The sequence below is a fragment of the Linepithema humile genome, chromosome 8 (genome assembly GCF_040581485.1).
Source record: "Linepithema humile isolate Giens D197 chromosome 8, Lhum_UNIL_v1.0, whole genome shotgun sequence".
NCBI lineage: Eukaryota > Metazoa > Arthropoda > Insecta > Hymenoptera > Formicidae > Linepithema > Linepithema humile.
In genome coordinates, this window is record NC_090135.1 from 1,234,840 (window position 1) to 1,248,941 (window position 14,102).

At 32.9% G+C, this 14,102-nt stretch overlaps 1 protein-coding gene and 1 pseudogene across 1 annotated transcript; one reads left to right on the top strand and one right to left on the bottom strand.

The window, feature by feature from the left end:
• Positions 1-485: 485 nt before the first annotated feature.
• LOC137001617 (uncharacterized) lies at positions 486-5,168 on the bottom strand (annotated as a pseudogene).
• A 5,222-nt stretch (positions 5,169-10,390) lies between these two features.
• Positions 10,391-13,401, top strand: LOC105680058 (uncharacterized). Its single transcript, XM_012380489.2, has 4 exons — positions 10,391-10,551; positions 10,889-11,165; positions 11,241-11,625; positions 12,129-13,401. Exons 2-4 carry the CDS (start codon positions 11,124-11,126, stop codon positions 12,131-12,133), a joined length of 432 nt encoding a protein of 143 aa, XP_012235912.1. The 5' UTR covers positions 10,391-10,551; positions 10,889-11,123; the 3' UTR covers positions 12,134-13,401.
• The last annotated feature ends 701 nt before the right edge of the window (positions 13,402-14,102 follow it).

A 14,102-nucleotide genomic window follows, 5' to 3' on the forward strand; every position in this document is an offset into this window, starting at 1 on the left:
TTCTCTTTTCTTTTCTTGTATCTATGCTTACATGTTCACTATCACTATCTTAATGCTATTTATATCATTAAAAACGTTAGTGAAGCGTGAACCTTTAAATACCGCTAGTCTTGATGCGGGTTACAAATTGATTTCCGTACACTGCAAACAGTAACCAAAGCTACATCAACCATTCAAAAGATACCGGAAATTTCATCTCGAGCAACACAAAGTTTGTAACTTAAAATTACATAATACCTATAGTAAATTTGCATTATATTTTGTACTTAATACATCTGAGCACTACGTCAGCTTTTTGTAAAGAAAAGTATGCATTCAATGCACTAATATTAAAAACAACATAATTAAACAAATAATTACATTGTATGACAAGCAACTTATATCACAACTAGATGATTTTTATAGATAAAAAAAATAAAATAAATTTGTCACATAGTGTTATTAAAGATACAAAATTAAAAAAGATATGAAAAGCAAACAATTAAAATTATATCACTTCCAATGTTTCAGTCAACACGTAGGAACTTCTAATATTAACATATGATTAACAGTCTTAGGGCCACTTCGACCCATTTGTTGCTACCTTTGGTTCTTTCTTTGGTTCTTCCAAGATTGTTTGTTTCTGGATCTTACTTTAGCTCTTGCTACTCTTTTTGTTTGGCGAATAACTCACGTATTAGATCTAATTTTTCTTGGTGACGCCTTTCTTTTGCCGCTTCTTTCTTTTCCCAGTATTCCATTCTTTTATCGTTATTACTTTGTTTTGACTTCTTTACGTTCGGCGGTGAACTATTAATAGAATGCGTGGAGACACTATCATTGCTGATTTCTTCCAATATTGTTGTATTCAATTTTGGGTATTTAACGCTCCTCGCACTTCGCAACACCTCGGGCTCAATACTATCGTCCGAATAAGCAATTTTACGCAATTCTTCTTCAAATGGCACTTCCTCTCTAGAACTGCCTGATTTATAGTTGTTCTCAATTGCTTTTTTTTTCTTTTGAAGACAGTTTTATACCTGTTTTCAATTTGGAGAGGAGTTTTTGTTAAGTTCAACATGGTCATCATGTCTTTTGAAATTTGTGCCCACATCAATTTTTTTGTTTTAAATTTCTTCATCGGACCAGTATCCGACAAATATGTGTGGTATTTATCGAGAAGAAAGGATGTTGCTAAATTGCTCCAGTAATCTAAAAATCATCATATTGTTTATTGATTAATACAATAGCTTAAATTATAACACCGATGAACGTAGTAGTAGGTATTACAATAATGTAATAACCTTGTGAAGTCAAAGTTTAAAAAATCTTTTGTTATATTTTTAATATTATTATTTTTTATATTTATTTTATTTGTTAATAATATATAATAATATATATTTACATATAATATATAATATATAATAATATATATATATATATATATATATATATATATATATATAATAATAATATATTTATGTTATATTTATTAAAATATATTATATATATTTTTCGTTTTGTATCGTATTAATTTTCTGCTCAAAAAACGAATTATTTATAAGTTCTTATAGTATGTTGTACTGGCATATTGCTATGAATAATTATAAATTCTTTATTAAAACATATTTACCGGTACTTTTTTTATTTTGATCGTACACCTGTGATTCTGCTGATTCATTTTGATCGTACATCTGTGATTCAAACATGGGTGTTAGTGCTTTATTTTCTTTATTGTACTCCGATAGTTGATTATGGTCGCTGTCATTACAACTGGGGATGTTCATATGAAATATTAATTGTTCTCTGTAATACAAAATATACTGACATTCTTACACTGTCTTATATATCTTTCTTTAATTTTTAGTTTTTCTATTGCATGTAATTAAAATATGTAAGAAACTAAAGCTTCTGTTTACTCTAAAGTAAATGTATTCAGTTTTTAAAAGAAAACTTATAAAATAAAATAAAAATTATTTTATAATGTAAACTTTGCTCTTAATAAGTTTTAAATGTACTCTTCCAGAAGATTTCGATAGCTTGCAATTAACGCAGCTTACATAATTCTAAAATCTACTTACTCGTCTTCAATCACTCGAGATATTTCTTGAATTTTTTTATTTTTGCTTTTATTTAGAACAAATAATCCGTTTTTAACCAGAAGTTTAATATATTGTGTAGGTATCGTCATCTAAAATTAATTGGCAGAAAAATTAGTTAATATTCTTTTTATGTATATTTTTGAATATCAAATAAATCTGACAATTTCTTTTATTCTTTTTATTCTGGATTAAGGATTATTATGCATGTAACTTAAGCCTTTTTTAAAAACACAAGTATGGTGAACGTTACGTACAGAATGCAGTGGTTAAAATAAAACAATTATTATTTTATGCTTTTTACTATGCAAATAAATTCTTAAAGTTTTATATTATGCATTGTATTTATTCAAGTTTTTCAAATATTTTTAGTACAATATCCAAAAACTATATACATCTTTATTGTCGATAATCTACACAAGAATAACCTTAAAATCCTAAAATCAGACAAGTTTTATAATTTTACTTGTCAATTTATTGAATAAATCAATTTCACTTGATTCAAGTTTTAATGTCAGCATGTCATTATTGACTTTAAAGTAAATTAATTTCTCTGATTGTTCCATCATTTTTCCAGAAAATGTAAATCCAGAAATATTGCACTTGACACATGTAGTTTTGTTTAGCTGAGAGTGCAAGAAACTCGCACTTTCGGCAACCTCGTATGCCTGATTCCACCAACGTAGATTAACTTTAATCTCGGTTCAACTTACTCTTCACCTTTTTCTAATTCTTAGAACTAGAAAAAGATGAAGAGTAAGTTGAACCGAGATTAAAGTTAATCTACGTTGGTGGAATCGGGCAGTACAGTGCTGCTGCTACTGAACAAGTTTTCGGTGCGCACTCAGTGCCGCTCAGTGAAAAACGCTATACATGTGTCAAGTGCCAAAAAGTGCAATATTTCTGGATTTACGAAAAATGATGGAACAATCAGAGAAATTAAACATTTGCTTTAAAGTCAATAATGACATGCTGTCATTAAAACTTCAATCAAGTGAAATAGACTTATTCAATAAATTGATAATGTGTCAAAAATGATAATATGTCTAATTCAGCAGAGGTAGATTTATTACCTCCGTGAGTTCTATCAGACGGATAGAATTGTGAAATTGCGTAAATATCAATTATTTTATAAACTGTTGCTCTTGCAACACGAAAATGACTTTTGAACTGTAACAATAATATATAATTATTTGTAGCACTTATATACAACACATGTATATATTTTTTCACATAATACAATACCAATACAGTACAATAAACAATACCTGTACAGCAACAATTAAATTATTAATAAATAATAAATATATAATCACGACTTACGTCCTTATCCGTAAGATTATATACAACATTAATAAAATTTTCGATTTTTGGAATTTTTTGTGGATTTTTTTTGTTATTTCATCTTCATCACTACTAGATGATGAAGAAGATAACAAATCTAGCAATTGAAGAGCATTAAAAATATCGCGCGCTGCCATCTTGCACTCAACCGACACCGTCTCTTATGCCCTATCTACACCGAAGGATAATCCTACTTGTGGCTCATCCGAGCGAGTAATGTAGACGACCGAAAATCATATTGAAGTTGGTTTTCAATCGTACCAACTCAAAAAAGCAAATCACTCATCAGAATATTTGCATATAAAAAGCAAAGATATTTTTATAAAAAATAATCTTCTGTCGAACAGAATAACAATTTGGGTTACCTTAGATCGGATGAAAGTTTGTTTTATAGGCTAGGTACTGAAATTATTACCGGTTTTAAAGTCAACGGTACCAATATAACAACACTAAAATTGTACTTAGTGTAGACGAACGAAAGTGGTCGGATGAGCCACAAGTAGGATTATCCTTCGGTGTAGATAGGGCATTATAGCGTTTTTTACTGGTCGCATTGGTGCGCACAGGGTGCGCACTAGATGAGGGCAACGTATTTCACTGGGCGTTTCGGTGCGCACGGAGACGGAGCGCGCTGTTTCAGTGAGAAGTTGAGTGCCGAGTTTTTGCACGTTAGTGCATAAATTCAACATGAGCTCTAAGAGACGGTGTCGGTTGAGTGCAAGATGGCAGCGCGCGATATTTTTAATGCTCTTCAATTGCTAGATTTGCTATCTTCTTCATCATCTAGTAGTGATAAAGATGAAATAACAAAAAAAGTCCACAAAAAATTCCAAAAATCGAAAATTTTATTAATGTTGTATATAATCTTACGGATAAGGACGTAAGTCGTGATTATATTATATATTTATTATTTATTAATAATTTAATTGTTGCTGTACAGGTATTGTTTATTGTACTGTATTGGTATTGTATTATGTGAAAAAATATATACATGTGTTGTATATAAGTGCTACAAATAATTATATATTATTGTTATAGTTCAAAAGTCATTTTCGTGTTGCAAGAGCAACAGTTTATAAAATAATTGATATTTACGCAATTTCACAATTCTATCCGTCTGATAGAACTCACGGAGGTAATAAATCTACCTTTGCTGAATTAGACATATTATCATTTTTGACACATTATCAATTTATTGAATAAGTCTATTTCACTTGATTAAAGTTTTAATGACAGCATGTCATTATTGACTTTAAAGCAAATGTTTAATTTCTCTGATTGTTCCATCATTTTTCGTAAATCCAGAAATATTGCACTTTTTGGCACTAGACACATGTAGTTTATTGTTTAGCTGGGAGTGCAAGAAACTCGCACTTTCGGCAACCTCGTACAGTGCTGCTGCTACTGAACAAGTTTTCGGTGCGCACTCAGTGCGGTTCAGTGAAAAACGCTATTAGAGCTCATGTTGAATTTATGCACTAACGTGCAAAACTCGGCACTCAACTTCTCACTGAAACAGCGCGCTCCGTCTCCGTGCGCACCGAAACGCCCAGTGAAATACGTTGCCCTCATCTAGTGCGCACCCAGTGCGCACCCAAGATCTATAGAGAGAAGGTTACCTCAGGCAAACCGGTTGTGGGCGAGGGACGATGAAGTAAGGGGGGAGCTAGAACAGCTTGTCGGCGAGGGGTGACGAAATAAAGGGGGAGCTAGAACAACTTGTTGGCGAGGAGCGACGAAGTAAGAGGAGAGCTAGAAACAGCTTGTAGGCGAGGGGCGACAAAGGAAGGGGAGAGCATGATGATCTCATCGTCAAACAGTAGCTGTCTCTCTCGCACGCTTTAGTGTTTTCTCTCTCGCTCTTTTAATATAGAAATGCTTTGAGTTTTTATCGAAAAAATACTTTTATTTTGTAAAATATTGATAGCTGGAAACTGCGTAATAAAAATTGAAAAGTAAATTAGAAAGGCGCTATAAATTACATGTATTGCAAATTATAGCGCTAGATATTTAACGTTTATAATGTTAAATATCGCTGCAACAGATGCATTTGTAATACAAATTGCTTTGTACTCGTATTTAGACTGCAATATCAATGAAAATAAAATATAATTTGGGGATATACACAAAAAACATTATTTGTAAAGTAGTAAAATAAAAGAAAAAATAGTACATATTTAAAAATTATTTTTAAAATAATATTTACTGTTTATATGCATTATTTACAAAAGAAATACTATAAAGAAATTTATTTTTTATATTTAATTGTGAAAACCTCAAAAATTGTCAAGAAATTGTAACTGAAATTTATAAATGTACGTACAATTCTAGGATAATATAAAAAGCATCATACACAAATTTATTATGATACAAACTTAAATAATGAAATTGTAATATATGTTTCAATATTGCAAATGTAAATATTTATATGATAAAATTTACAAAGTGTTAACAATTTTTAAATATTTGCTAATAAAATATTATTGAAATGTTTCTGTTGAAATCTTAAAATAATTCTTTAACAAATATGATGGGGTATATATTAGGGATCATTAAATATGCAACATTGTGATTATAAAATTTTATAAGTATCTATAATAAAAATTAAGTATAATAAATATAATAAGTATATAAATATAATAATAAAATTTTTATAAGTATCTATAATAATAAAAATATATATATAAATAAACAAAATAAACATATATGTTGTATTAATCTGTTAATATAAAAAAATTATTAATTAATTTAACGCAAATAAATTTCTTTATATTAACAGATTAATACAACATATATGTATTTTTATTATTATAGATACTTATAAAAATTTTATTATTATACTTGTTACGTCCTGATAGATGTAGAATTTTTTCGTTGGGCTCGGCGATCGACGTAAACGGGCCTGATCGCACGAGCCGAGCGGCACGTTTAGGACTTGCGACAGGTCAGCGACTGGAAGAGTCGTTTTTACTCCGTCAACAAGTCAACCGCTCGTGGTTCCCTTTTTGGGTCAAGGAATTGAATCCCTATTACCCGGGGCGGAACCTTTGTGCGCAATTTGAGAGGGAAGGTGTGAGGGGGGTGACGAACGAGGAGGGTGTGGTTAAATGAAAAAGAACAAAAGTTTAATTTACTAAAGACAACATTTTAATTTGATTGAATTTATAATTAGGATACAAAAACTTAATTCTTAATCGCATATGTTAATAATTTTATTTATGTATTCTTTACAAGTGTGTGTGTGTGTGTGTGTGTGTGTGTGTGTGTGTGTGTGTGTGTGTGTGTGTGTGTGTGTGTGTGTGTGTGTGTGTGTGTGTGTGTGTGTGTGTGTGTGTGTGTGTGTGTGTGTGTGTGTGTGTGTGTGTGTGTGTGTGTGTGTGTGTGTGTGTGTGTGTGTGTGTGTGTGTGTGTGTGTGTGTGTGTGTGAGTGTTTTATTTTTCCGGAGGGAGGACAGAAGAAATAATAAAATAAAGAGAAATGAACTGACTTACTCGTTGTAGGATAGTTTCAAGTCGGGTTGACTATGTTCGGTGGTTCTGAGCAGGCGCCCCGTTGAGGGAAGGCGTTATATGAGCGTTGGACCCCTTTTTTTGTAAACGCGTGGGCACCCTGCTGCGGGATGGTGTCGTCAGGGTGATGGGCCTTCTACTTGAGATGCACCACGAGATGATCGCGACAAGGTATCAACTGACTTTACTCTTTGATTCGCGCCCCCGAACTACTCGAAAAACTGTTTGAGCTAAACGGAATAACTGCGCAAAACTGCTTGAAAAACTGTGTGTGATGGTGTCCGGAGCCACCAGAACACGGGTTTTTATACTTTTTCTTTGGGGTAGATCCCTTTGGAAAATCTTAGGTTTTTGGAGCGGGGATCGAATAGGAATTAGTCTTGCGAGAAAATTTTTAATGTGGGGGAGGATGGCGTCATTTTTAGCTAATAGGATTGGGTTTAGATGATTAGGTTACTTGAAATGAGATAGGAAGAAAGAGGCCCTAACGAATAAGGAATAGCGTCGTTTCGGGTCCATATATGATGGGGGTAGGTTTTTGAGGTGGCGTAACCCGGTTGGTGTTAATTAGTATAGGTGGGGTGCATCTCAGTGTCTTAAGATCTGGGTGGGCGTAGTCTTTAGACCATACGATGGAATGATGGGTGGTCTATAGAAGTGCTTGCCCCGATTCTCGGCTTTCGGATTGGGTGGTTAAGAATCGGTATATAAGTTCGCAAAGCCTTGGGTCACTGATCTAATAAATTTGACAGTTTACGACTGTCGCGTGCCCTTGGTGTCGCGTGGAGAGTGCGACTAATGCATCTCGGTTTCCCAGACCTACTAAACACGTGCGCCGTATCAGGTGTCGCGCCTTCTCGGCATGCGACTGCGGTCATTCCCCGATCGTTACTCGGTAAAACCCTATCTACTAGCTAGAGTTCCCGTAGGTGGAATCCAAGAGTATGACTAGTTGGTGCCAGTTTTTTCTTTTTATCTCTTACTCTAACCGTCTGGAGTCGGTTAAGGACTCCAGCTACCGCGAAGTTTTGACTTTTACGGTTTTTCTGGCGACGATAGGCACGCTGAGCGGCCAAGGTATTTTGAAATATCCATGCTATTTTTCTCCGTGAGAAGATTCGAGCTCCTGGTGTCTCATGAGAAAAACAGCTCTGGCGTTATAATATTTCTTAAGAGTTTTGTTGGTTCCGCGTTTACTAGGTCTGGTATTTAATGAAAAGAAAAGAATCGTGTAGTCTAATCAGGACGTAACATACTTATATACTTATTATATTTATTATACTTAATTTTTATTATAGATATTTATAAAATTTTATAATCACAATGTTGCCGCATATTTAATGATCCCTAATATATACCCCATCATATTTGTTTTAAAGAATTATTTTAAGATTTCAACAGAAACATTTCAATAATATTTTATTAGCAAATATTTGAAAATTGTTAACACTTTGTAAATTTTATCATATAAATATTCACATTTGCAATATTGAAACATATATTACAATTTCATTATTTAAGTTTGTATCATAATAAATTTGTGTATGATGCTTTTTATATTATCCTAGAATTGTACTTACATTTATAAATTTCAGTTACAATTTCTTGACAATTTTTGAGGTTTTCACAATTAAATATAAAAAATAAATTTCTTTATATTTCTTTTGTAAATAATGCATATAAACAGTAAATATTATTTTAAAAATAATTTTTAAATATGTACTATTTTTTCTTTTATTTTACTACTTTACAAATGATGTTTTTTGTGTATATCCCCAAATTATATTTTATTTTCATTGATATTACAGTCTAAATACGAGTACAAAGCAATTTGTATTACAAATGCATCTGTTGCAGCGATATTTAACATTATAAACGTTAAATATCTAGCGCTATAATTTGCAATATATGTAATTTATAGCGCCTTTCTAATTTACTTTTCAATTTTTATTACGCAATTTCCAGTGCTATCAATATTTTACAAAATAAAAGTATTTTTTTGATATAAACTCAAAGCATTTCTGTATTAAAGGAGCGAGAGAGAAAACACTAAAGCGTGCGAGAGAGACAGCTACTGTTTGACGATGAGATCATCATTGCCCCTCTTGCCGCTCGCCCTGCTCAGCATTTGCCCCTCTTGCCGCTCGCCCCGCTCAGCATTTGTTCCTCTTGCCGCTCGCCCCGCACAGCATTAGCCCCTCTTGCCCCTCGTCCCTCTTTGCGCATGAGGTTACCTTCTCTCTATAGATCTTGGTGCGCACCAGTGCGACCAGTGAAAAACGCTATAAAAGAGGAAAGAAATCGTAACTATGGTTGACAATTTTTCATATTAAGGGGAATTGCACATGCGCATTTTGACCAATATTTTGACCAATAAAAAATGGGCACACTACCCGTCCCTCAGTGGCATCATCCCCAGTGTTGCTAGACGGGACGTTTTTTCTCGCGCATGCGCAGCGCTGTAGCTATGAATCCAGCGGTGTATACGGCTTATAGTGTTGGGTGCTGGCGCGAAAAGTTAGACGTTTGACAGGCTACAGGAAAAAGTTAGGTGAGTACATGTAAAAAATAATAATATTTATATCATATATATATTTATATGTATTTTTTGTTACGCGAAATATGGATAGTTCAAAAGGAGCCATTAAAAAGACGCATATTAAAAATTTTCAAAATTCTTGGTTAGCTGACGATTTATTTAAAGGATGGCTGGCTCCTCATCCTACGAAAAATAAGGCAATTTGTAACTTGTGCAATATTACCATTAGATGCTGTAAATCAGATTTAATACGACATTCACAAAGGGCTAAACATATTAAAAATTGTGACAGTAATTCTCAAATAAGTCAAAGCCAAAGCCAACATTCCAAAAATTCTCATATTGAAAACGTTAAACGAGCCAAAATTAAATTAGCAGCTTTTTATTCTGAATTTAACGTTGCTCTTTATACCGCAGATCACTTAGTTTCTTTGTTAAAAGACATTTGTATAGATTCTTCAATCGTGCAAGATCTTTCACTGGCTCGATCAAAGTGCACCAATATTATTAAAGAAGTTCTTGCAAAGTGGGAAAATAATTCTGCCAAATAAAATATTTTATTGTTATTAAAATGTTATTAACAATTATTTAAACATTCTTTCCTTTTTTAGCTTATTTTTTATTAATATTATTAATTATTTTATTATTATAAAAATAAACATAATATTTACATGCGTTTAATTTATTATTATTTTATTACTTTTTATCACTTTTTAACGATAAACAAAATTTTCTAATAGTTTTTTAATAGAAGGGTCTACAAGTGCCCTTTTTTTCCTCAATTAGTACACCGTTAAGGCCGATTCTCAAGTGCGTTCGTGAAAAAAAGCGTCCCGTCTAGCAACACTGATCACCCCCCTCGTCTATGTATTGAGCTTATGCTCCGTCTCTATATTCCTATGTCTATGTCGATCTCATGTTCGCCCATCTTCAAAATTGTATTCAATGATCGTTGAAACGTCGCACGTGTACGTTGTGCAACAACTGAGATGCAACATTTTTACAAAAATAATCAGTTCTTCACCTTCTTGGTCTGCTTTCTTGGCCTGCGCACGTGCCCCTGTTCATGCAAAAAAAAAGGTAGGATTATTTTCTGTCCTCGGTGACGCGTCTGACATGGGGTGCGTTCAGGGAGACGCTATTAGCACCATTTGCGTCATTCTATCTTTATCACTTATTAGACATAAAACAGGGATAGAATGACACAATAGCGCTGATAGCGCGCTCCTTGAACGCACCCCATATCACACATTGCGATACAAATCATACAACGCTGACATCGCACTGCTGCCAGTGATGTATTTCGCTGCAAAATACATCACTGGCAGTCGTGTCGTACCGCGTCGTACGATTTGTATCACAATGTGTGATACAATGTCAGACGTGTAACGTTAACCTCATTTTTTCTTTCTTTCAGACTGTCAATTTTATAGAATGGTCGCGATATCCAGTGCCGGATCTACACATAAGCTAGATAAACTACAGCTTAGGGGCCTCACATTATAAGGGGGCCTCTTTAGTATAGAAAAGATTTTAAAAAATGTATTTTTTGTTAATAAGAGAGGGCCTCCTTAAGATCATAGCTTAGGGGCCACAAAATCGTACATTCGGCCCTGGCGATATCCTTCAGCGACGATGTACTCAGGCTTTACATGAATAAGATGGTGGAGAGAGTCTTCCAGTATCGAAAAGTAGTAAGTATTGTTTTGTAATGACACTTTTTAAAAGGTTTTTTTCTATAATATATAAAACATTTTTATTTCTTGCAGCTAACTCCATCATGGATCGTCCAAGAATGTCAGGAGTCGCAGGAGCAGGCGCTACAGCTCATGGATGCATTCGTCACAAAATACGAGCAGAACGTTTGCGTCGTACGAGCACTATTTGGCCATAAGAGGGACCACGGTCTACGACGCATAACTTACGTCAAGGAACAGGAGACAGACATCAAAGAGCTATTGGACCAAGTCGTGATAGAAAAGACCGTAGCCATTTTTCTGATGAACGACGAGAACATTCATTATATAAACGACATAGATTTTCTACAAATGGAGGACGATGAAGAACGACTGGAAATCATATGCTCGTACTGCTGGAATAGTAAAATAGTCTATCAACGGGAGAGGTTCGAGAAGAACATGTTTGAAGAAAAAGGTAATTTTTTTTTTAATTTTAAACAACCTTCGGTTGTTTCATACACGTAACCGTTGCCGGCGAGGGACACCATACGTTCCGATACGTGTACAATATTTATCAGTACTTACCGCTAAATTGCTTTGATTTATCGTTTATTAGCATCGAATGTAGTAAATGAGACAATAATCACATGTTGAATTGTGACAAGTGTGCAAATATCTTTAACGGTTATATGTATCTGAGGCATATAACGTACGTTCTTGATTATTTATTTGAGCACTTATTTTGAACATTTGTTGTCATTTATCGCATGAAGCAATTATAGTCGGTATTAGTGAACTGAACTGTTAATCTTTTAGATGAATCATTCATATATATGTACTTATATGAATATTTTTCTAAGAGTTACGCGATATACTATTTCTAATGCTAAGAATTATATTTCTATTGTGTTTGGATGCTTGTTGCAGAGCAAACTTACTTATTGTTTATATAAGTTATTGACTATTATATCCTTGCAGATTAACCTGTCACATGTACATCGTGATTTGTCGTGAGGTAATGGAGTATGTATTTACGTGACATGGGATCCTGTGACCTGATTAAACGTATATCTCATTGATCCGGAGGGCTACTCAGGATTATATGGATTACCTATAGAATGATCTCGAGGAACATTTGTGTGACCTGGTATAGGAGTGGACGACTACTTTATGTCAATGGATTGATCTGTGATATATACTATCAAGTGTGATGAATGTACTTGGTTTTCGTATGTTGGTATGAAAAAGTGTGTACTTTCTCACATACATATTGTTTCGCGCAAGATAATGTAGCTTGTGACAGTTTATACTTTGATGTCGCATTATAGTTTATGAAATATATACTTAATTGATTTTTCATATATATTTATAGTAATTTGGATTATTTTGTCACTCGATGATCTATTTAATTGATGATTTTTCGATTATTTTGTTAATATTTTTTAAGCTGTCCGTTATAAGATAAATCTTGTAACTTGAACACTCGTGTGTGGAATATTATGACTGATATGAGCAGTTATGCTTTATTAATGAGAGTTCTTTCTATTGAGTGACATAATATACATTGAGTGAATGAATTTTTATTTGGAAATTGTAATTTATTACATTATATGTGCATATTATGTATATACGTGTACATTTATGTATTAGGACTTATTTTTGTAAATCGCATAAGACTATATGAATGATATTTTCTTTATATTGTGAGATAGATTATAATATATTATATTATCTTGAATTATTAGAAATATGTGCCTGGAAAAGAAGAACAATTCTAGATACTAATTATTAATAGAGTTTAAGTTAAATTACCTTGAAGATAATGGTTTTTTGCGAAGTTATGCAATGTTTATGTTGTATATTGTGTTATAAGGAGTTTTCTAATGAACTGGAGAGCAATGTTCGCGTTATATGGCGCTGAACCTGTTATACATATGTGGGACTTTGCATTTAATGATTTAAATGTATTATTGTATGAACTTTGAACAATATTATAGATTACTAGAAATAAGCAAGTGTGAAAGGGATCTGATACTTACCAGTGGATCATTAGATCTTTATTCTTGCTTATTTGACCAGTGGATACTTATGTGTGCGCGGAGGATGATCTACAATATATATTGGAGGCGTGGATAACATGCATATAGCACATGTGTAATTATATGCTATTTCCTATTTTGTTGGGGATGCTATTTATACTAATAAAATTTACAAGTGACCTGGAATTCACTTTATTCAGGCTGAGTATTATACAGGTTTTGTATACTATACTACATATGGATGAATAAAGAATAAACTTATATACTTATATGGGTGATTGAAGGAGGAGGCTTTTTTCCCCTTTCACCTCGTGCATATTATCATGAGACGAACTGGATGGATACATCTAAAATAGAAAATGTCATTAATAAATGATTAATATGTTAATAATTAATTCGATACTTACGGAACACTCTCTGTTCTTAATGTAATTAAACTGTTTGATTCATATACGATTTGAATGTGTATAGCATACTGAATTGCTTAGTACTTTGATTTCATGGTACGTTTATAGAGGGATTATTATTAAATAATTTGTATTGAATCTTACTGGACTATACTTTAATTGTTAATATTAGTGAATAGTACACTGATATTTTGAACTTTATCTATGTGAGTATTGGGCTGTATTATTGATGGTGTATAATCTTATATGGTCTGACATACATAAATGATTATAAATAAATAAGCAAACTGATAGACCGTTAAGGGTGATTGAGGGGGGTGATTCTTCGTTCTCTCCTCACCCTGTACTTCCTGATGCGAGAAGATCCAGTTGGATATACCTGAACAGAAAACGGTGTTTATTAACACAGATGATTAATATTATAATTAAATAAATAAATAAATAAATGAATAATAAATAAATACAATTGTATGTATATGAGTATTGGAAGCTATTAAGGTTTATTT

Coding starts and splice junctions, on each gene's coding strand:
- LOC105680058 (XM_012380489.2), top strand. CDS start 11,124: ATGAATAAGATGGTGGAGAGAGTCTTCCAGTATCGAAAAGTA. Junction 11,166..11,240: donor TCTTCCAGTATCGAAAAGTA/GTAAGTATTGTT, acceptor TATTTCTTGCAG/CTAACTCCATCATGGATCGT.